Source organism: Rhinatrema bivittatum, chromosome 1, assembly GCF_901001135.1.
Source record: "Rhinatrema bivittatum chromosome 1, aRhiBiv1.1, whole genome shotgun sequence".
Classification (NCBI taxonomy): domain Eukaryota; kingdom Metazoa; phylum Chordata; class Amphibia; order Gymnophiona; family Rhinatrematidae; genus Rhinatrema; species Rhinatrema bivittatum.
The window spans coordinates 127,680,137-127,697,672 of NC_042615.1; the positions used below are offsets into that span (position 1 = coordinate 127,680,137).

Consider the following 17,536-nt stretch of genomic DNA (forward strand, 5'->3'; position numbering starts at 1 on the left):
TTATCTCACTCGTCATATTCCTTTCCAGATCATTTATAAATATATTGAAAAGCATGGATCCCAGTACAGATCCCTGAGGCACTCCACTGTCCACACCCTCCACTGAGAAAATTGTCCATTTAATCCTACTCTCTGTTTCCTGTCTTTTAGCCAGTTTGTAATCCAGGAAAGGACATTGCCACCTATCCCATGACTTTTTACTTTTCCTAGAAGCCTCTCATGAGGAACTTTGTCAAATGCCTTCTGAAAATCCAAATACACTACATCTACCGGTTCACCTTTATCTACATGTTTATTAACCCCTTCAAAAAAGTGAAACAGATTTGTGAGGCAAGACTTGCCCTGGGTAAAGCCATGCTGACTTTGTTCCATTAAACCATGTCTTTCTATATGTTCTGTGATTCTGATGTTTAGAACACTTTCCACTATTTTTCCTGGCACTGAAGTCAGGCTACCTGGTCTGTAGTTTCCCGGATCACCCCTGGAGCCCTTTGTAAATATTGGGGTTACATTAGCCACCTTCCAGTCTTCAGGTACAATGGATGATTTTAATGATAAGTTACAAATTTTTACTAATAGATCTGAAATTTCAGTTTTTAGTTCCTTCAGAACACTGGGGTGAATACCAAATGGTCCAGGTGATTTACAACTCTTCAGTTTGTCAATGAGGCCTACCACATCTTCTAGGTTCACCGTGATTTGGTTCAGTCCATCTGAATCATTACCTATGAAAACCTTCACCGGAACGGGTATCTCCCCAACATCCTCTTCGGTGAACACCGAAGCAAAGAATTTGTTTTTCCGCTATGGCCTTATCTTCTCTAAACGCCCCTTTAACCCCTCTAGCATCTAACAGTCCGACTGACTCCCTCACAAGCTTTCTGCTTCGGATATATTTTAAAAAGTTTTTACTGTGAGTTTTTGCCTCTACGGCCAACTTCTTTTCAAATTCCCTCTTAGCCTGTCTTATCAATGTCTTACATTTAACTTGCCAACGTTTATGCTTTATCCTATTTTCTTCTGTTGGATCCTTCTTCCAATTTTTGAATGAAGATCTTTTGGCTAAAATAGCTTCTTTCACCTCCACCTTTTACCCATGCTGGTAATTATTTTGCCTTCCTTCCACCTTTCTTAATGTGTGGAATACATCTAGACTGTGCTTCAAGGATGGTATTTTTTTTTAACAGTGTCCACGCCTCTTGCACACGTTTTACCTTTGTGGCTGCTCCTTTCAGCTTTTTTCTATTTCTCATTTTATCAAAGTTTCCCTTTTGAAAGTTTAGCACTAGAGCCATGGATTTGCTTACTGTCCCCCTTCCAGTTATTAATTCAAATTTGATCATATTATGATCACTATTGCCAAGCGGCCCCACCACAGTTACCTCTCACCAAATCCTGTGCTCCACTGAGAATTAGATCTAAAATTGCTCCCTCTCTCGTCTGTTCCTGAACCAATTGCTCCATAAAACTGTCATTTATTCCACCCAGGAACTTTAACTCTCTAGCATGTCCCAATGTTACATTTATCCAGTCAATATTGGGGTAATTGAAATCTCCCATTTTTACTGCACTACCAAATTGGTTAGCTTCCCTAATTTCTCTTTGCATTTCACTGTCTCACAGTCTTGGCCAGGTGTTTGTTTCACAATTGCACACACTCCTTTTCAGAGTGATCCAGGCTAGTCTCTATAAGAGGCCCTGATGGGGCTGGACCCTGGTAGGAGGCTGAGGTGAAAACCAGAACAAGTGAAGCAATACTGGAGTAAAGTGAGTCCTGGTGCTGGAAAAGCAAGTTTGCTTACTGTAAACGGTGTTTCCGTAGATAGCAGGATGAATTAGCCATGCTGTCATGGGAACTGCCAATCAGGGCCCGGGAGTCGGACCTTAAGTAGCAGAATGTAGATTTTTTTTCAGACTTTGCGGTTGCGCGTGTGTTCCTGCGCAGGAAGTAACAGATTCTCCTCAGTCTGTAGTTAAGCTTGAGCGTAGCTGTTGAAAATGCGACTACCAGGGAGGTGGGTGGGTAAGCAAACTTGCTTTTTCCCATGGATAGCAGGGCTGAATTAGCCATGCTGTCATTGGAGTCCCAAGCTCCCTATCATGCTGTAACAATTACCTAGCACGTGATGGGTAAGTGTGGTAGTCGCTTGTTTTAAGTAGGCAATGTGTGAAGAATCGCCTGTCCCAGCTTCACATCTGCTGCTGACTGATTGTCTATGCAGTAATGAGAAGTGAAGGTATGCAGGGAGGACCATGTGGCCGCCTTGCAGATGTCCACTGGTTATATGTTCCTGAGATGTGCAATGGATGTGGCCATGGCGCGAACTTGATGAGCTCGTGGAAGCGAGGGAAGTGGTAAACTTTTCTTGTTGTAACAAAACTGGATACACTGAACTATCCAGCTTGAGATTGTTCGTTTAGCCACCGGCAATCCCGGGGCATTCGGGTTGAAGGAAACGAATAATTGAGATACCCAGTTCATAGAGTGAGTTCTTCTTTTGTAATAAGCCAGTGCTCGTTTACAGTCCAAGGTGTGCAACAAACGTTCTCTGTCGTTTGAATGAGGTCTTGGGGATAAAAATGGATAACTCGATTGATTGATTGAGATGGAAGGCCGAAATCACCTTTGGAAGGAAGGCTGGATGAGGACGCAGGATGACCTTATTGTGATGGAATTGTAGGTATGGTTCATAATGTACTAGTGCCTGTAATTCACTCACTCTGTGCAGATGTTACTGCTACTAAAATTGCTACTTTCCAGGTGAGATATTTGAGATGTGCTGACTCAATGGGTTCAAATGGTGGTAGCATTAGTTGTTCAAGAAATACATTGAGGTTCCAAGGAACCGGTGGTTTAGCTATAGGCGGGCGAAGATGCAGTAACCCCTTGATTAAACCTGGATAATAATGGGTGCTCAGCAATAGAGTGATTATTAATCGGTCGGTGATATGCGGGAATCGTGCTGAGATGAAATCTTATAGATGATGTTGCTAATCCAGCCTGATATAGTGAATGTAGATAATCTAATAAGAGGGTTGGTGAACAGTCAATGGGTGGAATACCATATTCCGTACACCAGTTGGAATAGTGTTTCCATTTGAATGTATAACTGCGTCTAGTAGATGGGTTCCTTGATTCTAGAAGTATCGCTTGTGCTACTGCAGAAACTCCCTGTGCCATTAGTAGTGCCTGTTCAATCTCCATGCATTCAGATGGAGTGAGGAATGGAGTGGATGGATGAGCACTCCGCCGTCCTGAAGTAGAACATCTGGTCGGTCTGGAAGTCGAACTGGGTTGTCGATAGACAGACGTAAGAGATAACTGTACCACGGTTGTCTGGGCCAGGTTGGGGCAATGAGGATCATTTGGCTGTTGTCCAATATGCATTTTTTAAGTGTCCTGGTGATTAGTGGAATCGGTGGAGAGGCATATAGAAGATTTGTCGTCCATGGTATTAGGAAGGCATCCTGGGCGAGTTGTGATGAGCTCGGTCGAATCGAGCAAAATTGTGGAAGTTGCGTGTTCGCTTCCGTTGCAAATAGATCTATCGTTGGGGTTCCCCAATGATCGAAGATCTGCTGAGTCACTTCTGGGTTGAGTGAACATTCGTGCGGGTGGAAAATGTGACTTAACCTGTCCGCTCTGGTGTTTGCTAGTCCCGGCAGGTAGGTTGCTTGAAGATGGATGGGGACTGCCTGTGTGTATGGTGAAAGATTTGCAGAGCTTCCCTGCAGAGGGACCATGAACCGGACCCGCCTTGCTTGTTTATATAAAACATTGCCACCTGATTGTCGGTATATATCATGACGCGTCGACCTTGCAGGTGTTTCTGAAAGGTTTTTAGGGCATTGCGTATTGCTCTTAGTTCCAGGAGATTGATCTGCAGATTCTGTTCAGTAGGTGTCCATAGACCTTAACATCTCTCAGAGATCTAGATGTGCTCCCCAACCCTTCCGGGATGCATCTGTCGTGAGGACTGCATTGTGTGGCGGAGGACTGAATAGGGCTCCTTTGTCTAATGTGTGTTCTAGGAGCCATCACTCGATGTCCTTCTTCATCTGAAACGTCATCATTACACGTTTTTGCAAGGGTTGCACATGCTGTTTCCACTGTCGTTTGAGACCCCACTGCAAGAGTCTCATGCGAAGTTTTGTGTTCGGCACCATGAAATTTGCTGCCACCATGTGACCCAAGGCTGTCAGAATGTTTCGAGCCATTGGGTGTTGCGTATCCTTGAGTGACCGCAGGAGAGAATGTATTGTCATCTTCCTGTCCTCCGGAAGGAATGCTCTTGTGCGAATGGTGTCCAGGCAAGCTCCTATGAAGTGTAGAATTTGTGTAGGTTGTAACGTGGATTTTGAGTAGTTGATGAGCAACCCCAATCTCTGGAGGCAACTGATTGCTGTGGTGAAATGATTCTTTAATAGAATCGGGTCCTACACTACTGTCAACCAATCGTCCAGATATGGAAAAACTGTCAGACCTTGTTGTCGAAGGTGGGCCACCACCACTACCATACATTTGGTGAATACCCTGGGCGCTGCCGATAGACCAAAGGGAAGAGCCTTGTATTGGTAATGTTGATTGTGATATTGAAAACAAAGGTATCGCCAAGAGGATCGGTGGATTGGAATGTGTGTGTAAGCACCCTTCAGATCTATTGAACACATCCAGTCCTTGGGCTGTAATAATGGAAGGATGGACTTCAGAGAAACCATCTTGAATTTTTCCCAAACTATCCATTTGTTCAAGTCCCTTAGGTCCAAGATAGGTTGGTTTCCCCTGGATTTCTTTGGAATTAGGAAGTAAGGGGAATAAAAACCCTTGCTTCGATCTGTTCGAGGAACGTACCGGATAGCCCCTTGATGGTGGAGTAGGGCTATCTCTTGGGTGAGCTGAGGATGCAGAGTTTTCGAGCCCCGAGGTGTTAGATGTGGAATTTGGGGGTTGGTGACAAACTGACGTTGATATACATTCTTCACTATTTCTAGTACCCACTGATCCGATGTTATGGACTCCCAAGCAGAGAAACGAGCTGTGATTCTTTCGAGAGGTGCTTCTGTTGAGGCTGGTGGTGGCCTGGTCCTTAAAAAGACTGAGGACTTTACTGAGGCTGCTGTTTGCTGCGGTTGTTGTTGTCTTTGCGATCGTGGTTTTTCCCCTCTGCTGGTGTTGTGGAGGAGGATGAGTCTGCTGTCTTTGATATGTAGGATAAGATGGCATTCTAAAGGGTTAATTCCTATGCGGTCATCTAAAGAAGGGTTGTCTACGAGCCGTTTGATAGTATCGTTTGGAAGATGTTGGTGTTAAGGATTGTACTGTGAGAGCTTGATCCTTCAACTTGTTGACTGTATCATGGGAACGCTCACCACACAAGTTATCTCCCATACAAGGAAGATTAGCTAACTTCTCATGTAAGTCGTCTCAAATAGCACTGGCTTTTAACCAAGCCAGTCTGCGTGCTGCTATTGTTGTGGCTGATGCTCGAGAGGAGTTTTCAAATCCTTCATAGACTGCCCGAAGCAGATGACGTGAACATTCCAAAATAGGAGAAGGAATGTTATCCCCAGTCGAGGTAAACATTCCCTTGGTTGCTTGAATACATTCATACATGTACTGGACCATGTAGAATTGATGATGATAAATGCGAGCTGTTAGCATAGCGTTTTGGTATTGCTTAGCAAAATCATCTAAGCATTTATTATCCTTGCCAGGGGGGTTGGAGGCATGTGTGTTTGACTTTTTAGACCTCTGTAACGCTGATTCTACAACGATGGAGTCATGCAGTAACTGTGAAGTGGAATATGTAGAAGGTTTTTGTAACTTAAACTTCAAATCTGTTTTCCTAGATACTGCTGAGACTGTGAACGGTGTCTCCCATGATATTTGAAGAATACTATGTAACACATTGTGTGGTGGCAGTGATGTAGGCTCCCCTGGTGTATCGAAGATTTTTAAGAGGCCCAATGTTTCCGCCCTGGGCTCTGGTAATTTCTGCACTTCCAATTTTAAAATGGCTCCCATCTTTTCTACAAACTTTGGGTAAGAAAGATCCTCCGAGGGAGAATACGGTTCAGATGGCTGTTCTGGCGGATCTGAAGGGTAGCCTGTGGATGAGGAAGGTGAAGATTGTGACGCTACCGACTCCCCTTGTGAGGAGTGAGAGCGAGCTGGAGACGAAGGCTGTGGTTGTATTGGAACAGGTGTTGGTTCTACCGGGAATAACTGTGGCTGTTCTGTCGGTTCCTGTGGACTAGATATGTCTTCTGGTGGCAAAATAAATGAAGACTGCAGCGTTTCGAAGAATCCTGCAAGGGATTGTGAGAGATCCCAGAATGCCTTTTTGGTTTGTGCTGGCATCTGAGGGCGTTTGAGATGTGCCCAATGGTGGTGGGCCATCCGGTGGCTGGACAGACTGCGGGGTGGGAGGTCTCGAACTAGTATCCTCTACTAATGTTTTAGCGTGACTTCCTGATTGTTGTCCGGAGGATTCCCTGTCCGTAGACTGTGAGAGGGAACAAGATGAATTAGAGGATGAAATTGGTATTGTTCGCCTCTCCGAAGGTCCTGACCTTCCTGCATGATTGGAGGAAGATGAAGCTGGTGATATGTCTCCAGTATAATCTGAGGAGCGGTGACGTTTACGCTCGTGAACATGTCTGGAGGAGGAAGAAGAACTTTTATTATGGTGTTTCGACCTCTTTCGTCTATGCGAATGTTCACTATCCGTTGGAGAATCCCTCCCAGATATTGAGCGTTTTGAAGAAGTATGACTTCTGCCCACTGAGGACTGTCTTTCATGCCTCGATCGGGGGGTCTATGTGCTTTATGAGCTGTCTTCGTACCTGCGTCAGTCCTGGAAGTAGTCCCGAAACCTGGCGTGACGTACTCTGTACCAACTCCAGACACTGTTGCACCGGCATCCGATCTCGTCGGCGCCGGCCTCGGTGTTATCTGCTCTGGTTCCGGTCTGGTTGGCCCCGGCCCCGGTCTGGTCGGCCCCGGCACTGGTGTTTTCGGTGGCGCCTCTGGTCTCGCCGGCGCCGGCTCCAGTGTTCTCGGCGCTGGATTCGATGCTCGCAGCGACGGCTCCGGCCTCTTTAGGCCCGTCGAGCGGTGCAGTTTCATCGACGCTACGTGCGTCGGGCGGGCTTTGGGTTCCGATCGGGAATCTGCCCTCTGCGTCGATGGATCCCGGTGTGCCCATACCTGTTCGTATGATTGTCGGCACAGTCTTTTTTGAGTTGAGGGTGAATACTCCCTCGAAATCCTCCATTTTGGTACGGGGTTTTGTTCTTCCTTATGGCGTGACCCAGATCCCTGGGTCTTCTCCTGTTCCATGGCCTTACCTCCGGTCCCGGAAGCCTGCTGGTCCCACGACGAGGCTCTTCTTTTCTGGGGTGGCGCCCGCGACGCCGGCCCCGGTGAGGAATGAGTCGTCAACGGCCTATTTGTGAGCTTGAGTTCCATCATCCTGTAGGCCCTATGACTCTGGGCTCGCGGGTCCATCCGTCCACAAAAATCATAATCGAACTGATTGTGATCCGGTCCCAAACAGCGGTGACAGCGATCATGTCTGGTGACGGACATGATCTTACCACAGGGACACGGTTTGAAGCCCGAAGGCTTTTTCGACATTTTCTTCTAAAAAAAATTTTTAAACTGTGTGAGGAGAATATAGCTCCTCGTGTGCTCCCGCGTGTGGAAAAAACAGACTGAGGAGAATCTGTTACTTCCTGCGCGGGAACACATACGCAGCCGCAGAGTCTGAAAAAATCTACATTCTGCTACTTAAGCTCCGCCTCCTGGGCCCTGATTGGCAGTTCCCATGACAGCATGGCTAATTCAGCCCTGCTATCGACAGGAAACAGCCGGCGTGAAGCAGGGTTGTAATGCTGTGCATCTTGGAGCTCGAACAAGCTGGAACAAAGCAGGGCTGGAGAGATTTGGGACAAGTCAAATGCTAAAGGCTGGATAATCTCCTGGTTGCCAAGAACACTTTCTGCTTCTTATCTCCTTTTACTTGGCCTTCAGCCAATCCCAGTGATTAAGGGAATGACCATCTAATCATCTGACTTTTGTCTTTGCCCCTGTTTTCTGTCTATGCTATCTGTGAGTACAGCACACCAAAGCCAGCTCAATTATATTTTACAAACCATAACATCTCCTGGGGCCTTGGAGAAACCACGCTTAGCTTGAGTATAGTTGAGGAACATCTAGCTTTTGTCAAAATAAATTATCTACCCCCATTGAATTTACTTATTTTTTCTATATAAATACATTTTCATTTCTGTAGAAGAAATGACAGTTACAATAATAAAAACAAAAGGATAGTATTATTTCACAGTAGTATATGATTGCTTTTTGGAGTTCTAGAATCACTTTGATTGACTTCTGAAGCCTTACAGGCAACTGTTGGTTGCTATTGCCTTCAGGAGAAAGGTGATATTTTTAGTAATACAGAGGTACATATTTGGAGGCATTTAGCTGGATAACTCAGTTCTTATCAAGCTAAGTTAATATTTGGGTACTTATTCATCTAAAATTCAGCTGGATATCTTTATCTGGCTAAAATTAAGCCAGATAACTTGGTGTTTTGGGGAGGAGATGCGTTCATTGGATAAATTATCATGCTAACTTATCTGGCTAAGTCTGGTTGTGCCAAAGAGCTATCCTAAAGTTAGCTTGGTAAAGTTACCCGACCAACTTTAAGATAGTTGGCTATATTTAATAGTGTGGCTGCACTATAACTCCAAAGTTAGTTAAGTTTATCTGGTTAACTTTGCTATCCAGAAAATGACTGAATATGTACCCCACAGTTGTTGCCTTGGCTATCCATATAAGAGATTAAACCAGCCTTTTTAAGCAACTAGCAGATTTGACTGGTTTTCTCTTCATAAGTGTTAACAGAGAAGTGGTTGGAAACTATAGGTCAGTTAATCTTATTTACTTGTGGAAAAATTAATGGAGATTCTACTAAAGAAAAGGATAGTAAACTACCTACAAGCCAGTGAGTTGCAGGACCCGAAACAGAATGGTTTTACCAAAAGCAAATCATGTCACATTTGATTTCTTTTGGTGACTAGAGAATTAGAATAAGGGCAATGCTGAATGTAGTTTACATGAATTTTGGTAAAGCTTTTCATATTGTCCTGCATAAGGGGCTCATTAATAAACTGAGCAGTTTGGGGACGCGTTCCGAGGTAGTGGACTGGATTAGAAACTTGTTAAGTGAGACAATACAGAGTGTTGGTAAATATAATTCACTTTGAGAAGAGAAAGGTAATTAATGGAGTGATCTTTGGACCATTTCTGTTCAGTATCTTTGACTGTTCTTTTTGTAAATGACATGAAGACTTGTGCCCTCGAGAGAGCTATCAGATTGAGAAGTGATCAGATGCTTGGCAATTCAGATTCAATGGAAAAATGCAATCATGTATTTTGGGTGCAGAAATCTGATGTACACTGACCAGGAGAGAGACCTCAAGGTGATTGTTTTTCATGAGAAGAGACGGCTGAGGGAAGACATGATAGAGGTCTTTAAAATCATGATCGGTCTAGAACAAGTAGATGTTAATCGGTTACACTTTCGAATAATAGAAGGGCTAGGGGGCACTGCTTGAAGTTAGCAAGTAGCACATTTAAAACTAATCAGAGAAAATTCTTGTTCACTCAATGCACAGTTAAGCTCTGGAATTTGTTGCCAGAGGATGTGGTTTTGCAGTTAGTGTAGCTGGGTTTAAAAAAGGTTTGGATAAGTTCTTGGAGAAGTCTATTAACTGCTATTAATCAAGTTGACTTAGGGAATGGCCTCTGCTGCTACTACTGGCATCAGTAGCATGGGATCTTCTTAGTGTTTGGATACTTGCCAGGTTCTTGCAGCCTGGTTTGGTCACTGTTGGAAACAGGATGCTGGGCTTGATGGACCCTTTGTCTGACCCAGTATGGCAATTTCTTATGTCTTACAGTGTCATAATGAGGTGGCCAGAACCAGAGGGATGCTAGTGGGAGGAGGAATTAGCCTAGTGGGTTAGAGCAGTGGGCTATGAACCAGGAGACCAGGGTTTGAGTCCTGCTGTTGCTCCTTGTGACCTTGGGCAAGTCACTTTACCCTCCATTGCCTCAGGTACAAACTTAGATTGTAAGCCTTCTGGGGATAGGGAAATTCCTACAGTACCTGAATGTAAACCGATGTGATATCTCAGATCAAATGTCAAAATAAATAAATAAATAAAATTGTGTGTATAGGAAGAGGTATAACTAATAAAAATAGAGGTGATAACACCTCTGTACAGGTCATTGGTGAGACCTCCCTTAGAATATTGTGTTCGGTTGTGGAGACCATACCTCAGAAAGGATATAGAGCAGCAACAAAAATGGTGCAGGATCTGAGATGAGATTTAAGGACTTAAATAAGCATACACGAGAGGAGGGACAGGGGGTTATGATATAGATATTTGAAAACCTGATTGGTATTAATAATGCACAAGGCGTGATAGGAAAAAGGATTGAGAGAGATCGGGTAAAAGACAAGATTTTGGCAGGAGCAATTGAAGTTGGGTTGCATATTCAAATATATATGTTCATGTAGCCTAAATGGAAGAGTTTCAACTGGGCACACTGTATGGATCAATTTAATCTTTTGCTGCTGTTCATAATACGTTACTAAGCTTTAAAAAAAATACACTTGCCAGGTGAGTGGATTTTTGTTTGGAGAGCGAGACACTATTGGGGCCCGGAAAGACGGGGCTGCAACAGGTGGGGAGGGAGGGAAGGGATGGGGAGAAGCGAAGGTGAGGGGAGTAGGTAAGGCAGTGAGATGATAGGAGAGAGAGAAGGGACTGCACCTGGTTGAAAGGGGGTGTGTACTGAGGGGAGAGAGCAAGTATAAGGGTATGGCGGGAACTTGGAACTTGCCGGAGAAATACACTCACCATGTATTCCTGCCACTCGATCCCTCAACACAGGACAGCAGGAATACAAAGCAAGTCCTGAATACATTTTTCAAACCCCCATCTATAAGCAATCTGATAGTGTCTGGATGGCATGTATCTTCAGGTTTTTAGTTTCTAGGCAGTGGCATTTTTTTGGTTGTTAAGCTCCTCTGGCCACTTTGCCCTCTCAGGCCACAACTCCTCCACCTCTAGGCTGAACCCCTTCCACTCTATTGCCAACCCCAGAGTTTGACCCTGTTCTTAGTACTACCCCTCACACAGGCTCCCTCTCTCTAATACACATACACACCCCCTCATACAGTCTCTCTGTCTGTCTCTCTGTCTGTGTCTCTCTCACACACACAAACACACACACACACACACACACACACCTTCATACAGGGCCCTCTTTCTTGCTTACATACATCCTCACACAGGCTACCTATGTCTCTCTCTCACGCACCCCTTTACACACATACACAATCCTTTCACAATCTCCTCATATAGGCTCCCTCTCTCTGAAACCCACACTCAAGCATCCCCCCCCCTCTTACCTTCCATGTTCTCTTTCACACCCTCCTGCTCTCTCTCACCCTCCCCTCCCCCTCTCGCGCACACACACACACATTCTCTCTCACCGGGGCCTTCCATCTTTGCCACGAACGGATCACACTCTGTTCGCGGCACACGGGAGCCTTCCATCTTTGCTGCGAGCTCCATTCGCAACATGCCGGGGTCTCCGCTGCTAATTTCTGCGCAGAATTTGGCAATTCTGCGCTCCACAGTGTTGCAGAATTCCCTCAGGACTAAAATTTCTTCTGTTGATTAACAATATGCGACTGTTTAAATTAATATTCCAACATTCAGAAATACCCATGCAGCTTGATAGACTTTTTAGTTTAATGTATTGGAGTCTAAAATTGATGCAATTTTCTTGTCTTCTTTTTGTGTGTTTATATTTTAGGTACAAAAATAGAGGGCAACAAACATATTTTTTTAATGAAATTGTCCTTCAATCAAATTTAGTTCTTTTGATGCCTGGGATCTGACCCTCACCCTGACTATGCCAGCTGCAACGGTAGACCATAGTCAAAGAATTTGTGAAGTCTGGGCCTGCAACTTGGATGAAGAGATGAAGAGAATTCGCCAGGTTATACGCAAGTATAATTATGTTGCAATGGTATGTTTCTTCAGGCCTTTCATAAGTGCTTTGTAGTAGACTTGGTCACATAGTCAACTTATTTCACTTGTTTGGGGCTGCTTATAATTTTGAGCTGTGTTACATCAATTAGAAATGTGAATTAATCATGTGAATTTTGTATTGGATTTCATAGTTTAGTACTAGTAAAATGTATGAAGAGATTCCATGCTCAGTTATGTTTTCTTTTATTGCCTTCTCCTCTGCTTCAGTCTCTGAAATCAAAATCTGCTGAGATCTTAGGCCCTGAAATTTTGAAATCTGAAGGGTCTTCATTCTGCCAAAAGTTAGTTTATAGCTTTTTATTGCTGCTTTGTTTCCTTCTCTGGAAGGAGCGGGGGTTGTCTCCTCCCTCCAGTGGATGTGATTTTAGCAGTATTATCCTTGATATTAGAACCGCGTTCTTGCAACACTAGATAAACAGAATGGCTAACATCATGTACCCAGCCCAGAGCTGGGTACATGATGTTTTGATCATGTTTTTCACTTTATTTGTATCACATAGGGATACTGTCATGAAATGAATGGTCCACTTTTAAAATCTGAGGAAAAATTAGCATACTGTGAGGGCAACTTTTAAAAGCTATTTACCTAGCTAAATAAGCTTGTTGCAAGCGAAAGGAAGGTATTTTATGAAATGTAAAAAGGTTATTACCTAACTTCAATACTTGCATCTAATTTTTAATGTTAACTCAAGCAATACATGTCTCCAGCCACCAGATGGAAGCATAAGATTAATTTAAAACAGGTTTGTTAATTTAAAATCGACTTCATTTAAAAAGAATTGTAGGTTAAATGTTCCATGAACAATTTGCTGCAGCAATCATTTTGATAATTTTATCTATCACGTTCTCCCAGGACAAGCAGGATGGTAGTTCTCACACATGGGTGACCTCATCGGATGGAGCCCTATCACGGAACACTTTTGTCAAAGTTTCTAGAAATTTGACTGGCACACTGAGCATGCCCAACATGCCACTAACCCTGCATCCAGCAGGGGTCCCCCTTCAGTCTTTTTTTCAGCGCAGCAATTGCCTTGCGGTTCTATGGAGCTCTGTGAGAATTTCTCACAATTTTTTCCTCAGAACTTTTTCCTCAAAAATTTCAAAATATTTCCCTGTCCCAGGGTCCCCATTGACCGCCAATCTTCGCTGATACCGGTAAGTTTGCCACGTTTGTTGCAGTCGGCTCCCGGGGGTGTTCCTATCTGTGCCCACCGACCGCACGCTGCCCCTTTTTTTAGAAATGGCGACTGGTTTTCGGAAGTGCCCTGGGTGTCCGAGGACTGTGTCAATTACGGACCCTCATTATGTCTGTGTCTTATGCTTGGGGCCTTCCCACGACGTCCAACAGTGCACTAGTTGTGCCCAAATGACCCCTGAAGGCCGCCGCGCCCACCTGGAGAAGATGGAGCACCTGTTCGCCTCTAAGCACTCGTCTCCATCGACTCCAGTCAAAAGCGCACAGAGTCGGAAACTTTCTTCATCCCTGACTCCTTCTCCTTCGATGTCTCAACAACACTGAGACACCGGTAACCAGCAGTCACCAGCAGCGTCCCGCTCAAAGGCTTCAACATCCTCTGCAACAGAGAAGGACAGGGTGTGATTCCTTATTGTTGATCCTGACCTTGAAGAATCTGTTGTCTAGGAATGATTTGAACCAGCTGAGTGCCACTCCCTTGATGCCAATGTCTGACAGGCGCTCTAAAAGGATGGAATGATTCACCGTGTCAAAGGCCGCAGATAGATCTAGTAGTGCTAGAAGATAAGGTTGTTTTTTTTTTCCAGGTTTAGGAGGATGGTGTCCGAAAGAGAGGTTAGGAGGGATTCAGTGTTTAGAGTTTTGCGAAATCCGAACTGGAATGGTGAGAGAATATTGTTCTCCTCCAGGTATTCGGAGAGTTGTTTGTTTACTATTTTTTCCATAATTTTGGCGATCAGAGGCAAGTTCGCTATAGGGCGGAAGTTTGCTGGGTCAGAGGGCGGAAGGTTGGGTTTTTTTAGTAGGGGTTTAAGTATTGCGAGTTTTAGTTGGTCTGGTACCTGCCCTTGTGCCAAGGAGCAGTTGATGATGTCTGCTATAGGATTTGAGATGATGTTCGGAATGGAGAAAAGCAGGTTGGAGGGTATTGGGTCAGACGGATGTGAAGAGGGCTTAAGCTTCTTAAGAATGTTTTCAATTTCCAGAGATGACGAGGACTCGAAGGATTCTAGAAATGAGTTTCGTTTAGGAGATGTGGTGAGTGGAGGCGGGGCTCCAGGTAGGAAGGCGGTGATTGGCTTGATGAGGTTGGCGATTTTTTTCTCAAAGTAGATAGCTAACTCTGTGGCTTTGCTGAAGGCTAGGTCATCAGCTATGGTGGGAGGGGATGGCTTGGTGAGTGATGAGACATAGGAGAACAAGGCTTTGGAGTCGAAAATGAGAAGAAATCTTTCTTGGATCTAAGGATGGCGTTCCTGTAGGCATTTAGTAGGGATTTGTAGGCCGAAAGAGTCGAGGTAGATGGGTTCTTGCGCCATCTGTGTTCTTTGCTTCATAGGTCTTGCTTAAGGGCCTTCAGTTCTGGAGTGAACCATGGTTTTCTGTTGTCCTGAGATGGTTGTAGTGTTTTATTGATTATTGGGCAGGATTGTTCTGCAACTTTGCTTGTAATATTGAACCAGGAAGAAGTCGCAGTGTTAGCATCCGAGAGGTTGAGTTGGGCTAGATCCTTGGAGAGCAGCGTGCTCAGGTGGTCTATGGAACAACGTTTCTTGAACTGGATTGTTATTTTGGGGAAGTAATGAGGGGGGTGTTCTTTGATTTGCAGCCCTGTGGAAATGATTTGGTGGTCTGTCCAGGGGACTGGAGCGCATGTCGGGCTGGTAAGTGAGGAGATGCCATTATTTATGAAAATGAGGTCCAATGTATGGCCTGCTTTGTGTGTAGGGCTGTTGACAATTTGTCTAAGACCCATGTGGCTGAGTGCAGTGAGTAGAATTTCACAGTTGGGGGATTGCGGTGAGGCGTCCACATGTAGATTGAAGTCTCCCATCAGGATGGCTGGTTTGTCGGGGTTGAAATGCTTGGCGATTAATTCGATCATAGGAGAAGGGTCGGAGTCCAGTTTTCCTGGAGGTGCGTAGATTAGGCCAAGTTGAAGATGATCAGATTTGAAAAGGGCCAGTTCGAGATTGTTTGTAGAGGATGATAGATGCAATGAGAGGCCTAGACCCTTTTTTGCTGCTAGAAGTAGCCCTCCTCTTTTTTTGGGTCTGGGGATTGAAAGGAGGTCGTATAGTTGAGTGGGGAGCTGATTCATTAGTACTGTCTGTCGGTTTCAACCAGGTTTCTGTGACTGCACAGGTGTCCGGTTTAGCGTCAGCCAGATAGTCGTTGAGAATATGAGTTTTTTTGGTGATGGATTGGGCATTGAAAAGGGTTACTGTGAAAAGGGAGAGTCCGAGTATTTGAGTGACAGGTGAAATCATGATAGGGATTAGCCTTTCTTGTCGGAGGATGGGAAGAGCAGCACGTTTGGGCCTATTAACCCAACGGGTGAAAGTTATGGGTATTGCGAAAGTGCACATCTTTCTTGTTTGAGCCTCCAGGCTTGAGGGGAGTGTCGAATCGCTGTTAGTAGGCTTGTCCGGAGGAGCGTAGAGGACGTAGAGGTGAGCCGGTAGTGTGATGGGCTCTAGTGTCTAGGTATATTAGTGGAGTTTGTGAGCAGCCGTAGGGAGTGGCTCTGGCAGCACTTTGGTGTTGCACGAAGGGGTGCACGAGAGGCAAGACTAGAAGCGAGGGTGCTGGATGATTGCTGGAAGAGCGGAGTGTTGAGAAAGGCAGGATGCCTATGAAAGATCCGGTGTGATAGTGTTAAGGGAGAGGTTGCGAACAACTTAGGGGCCCCTACCCTGGGGCTCACGAAATGGGCGCGTGACGCCCGGAGCGAGACGCTGCCGGGATCGCTGCTGTTTTTTAAAGGGACTCTGGCCGGCGCCTGATAGGCCGGCAGAGTCTATTGGGGGCGCAGTTAAACTCACCACGCGGCTGTCTCCCTTTTTTGGCTGCACTTGAGGTCGTCGTGGCTCGGCTGGGCTCTCTCCGCTCGGCTCACTTCGGTATGAGCAGGCTCTTGCCCCGATTGGGCTGCGCCGGCCGCGCGAGCCTCAGCGCTAATTATTACTGATTCTTGATGATCTATTATCCAGTAGATCCACAAGCCTTAAACTGATGATCTCATCAAACGTGTTTGAAATATGTTTTATATTACAAAAACATACAAGTTCTTCCTCAATAATTCCTTTGCACACCCCGGTACCTCCCGATCCAATCGGGCTCTTCTACTTTTATAAAAAACAGTCTTCCTTCCAGTCCGTCCGTTCCATCCAATACGTAAGAGATGTGATTTTATATTTTGTGGTATCAATAAATTTATTGTATTGACATATTATATGTATAAATTATTCTCTTTATGTGTATGTAATCATTTTGATGGACAGAGAATTACTTTGAAATATCCCTGTGTATTGTTTAACATACCTGGTTCAGTCAGCTCCGGGTTTTCAAAAGAGCCAACTACCCCACCACTCCATAGTGGTGGAATCCGCCCCGAAAAAGGCTAAGAGATCCGGCTTCACTCATCAGCCCCTCCTGGCAAAGAGCAGAAGTCCTTGGATGCCTTCGGCTGAAGAGTTTTCCAGGGATCTATGCTGATGGCACGTATAGAGTCCTAACAGCTATAGATGTAGCAATACGCTAGGAATCACTGGAAACAAGTCAAGACTTCACTGAGACCCTGCCTGAAGAATTCCAGGAAAGGTTGCCTACCATCCTCCAGAAAGGACTCTATTTTTTTTTTTTTATTTATCAGTTTTCAAAATTACAACATAATAATATAAGTGGAAATCACAAAAGCAGATCAGACGAGACAATAAAGAAAATATAGCTGACATATAGAATTAGAAACAAAACTATTGTTTTTTTATACACAACAAATATCTGTCAGCTATTATATCTTACTTATATAATCAAAGTAATATAGTGCAAACACCATAAAAAGTGAAAGAGGCATTAGGTTAATATAGGGAGTCTAATCCATGAAAAAATTCAAAGAAAAGGCATTAACATAGACTTTCCATAGCTTTTCAAGTGTTCCGACATGAGAAAAACAAAAGTTTCCTGATTCTTTTTTAGCAAACATTTGCACGGAAACCTCAGTGTAAATGAATACCCCAAGGATACAACCTCTTGGCGGAGAGCCAAAAACTCTTTTGTCCGCATTTGAGTTGTTAAAGCAAGATCTGGGAAAATCTTAACATTTTTATCATAAAGTGAGACTGGGTACTTAGAGAAATACTTCTTCATGACCTTATTCAGGTCTAGGTAATTTATAAAGGAAACTATTAACGTTCCCCTGTC

At 44.5% G+C, this 17,536-nt stretch overlaps 1 protein-coding gene across 8 annotated transcripts in view; it reads left to right on the forward strand.

Moving 5' to 3' along the window:
* The window catches only part of CNOT7 (CCR4-NOT transcription complex subunit 7), a 218,359-nt gene that overhangs the window by 47,279 nt on the left and 153,544 nt on the right, over positions 1 to 17,536 (forward strand). For 6 of the 8 annotated variants that reach the window (XR_003854333.1, XR_003854335.1, XR_003854334.1 and 3 more), the window contains exon 2: positions 11,962 to 12,115. Coding sequence is in view for 5 of the 8 variants with exons in the window: in XM_029587129.1 (XP_029442989.1) it covers positions 11,962 to 12,115 (154 nt within the window). In the remaining 3 variants the exon portion in view is untranslated. Of the gene's footprint in view, positions 1 to 11,899; positions 12,116 to 17,536 lie in introns of those variants that run through there. The other 2 variants (XM_029587137.1, XM_029587145.1) reach the window with 2 other exon arrangements.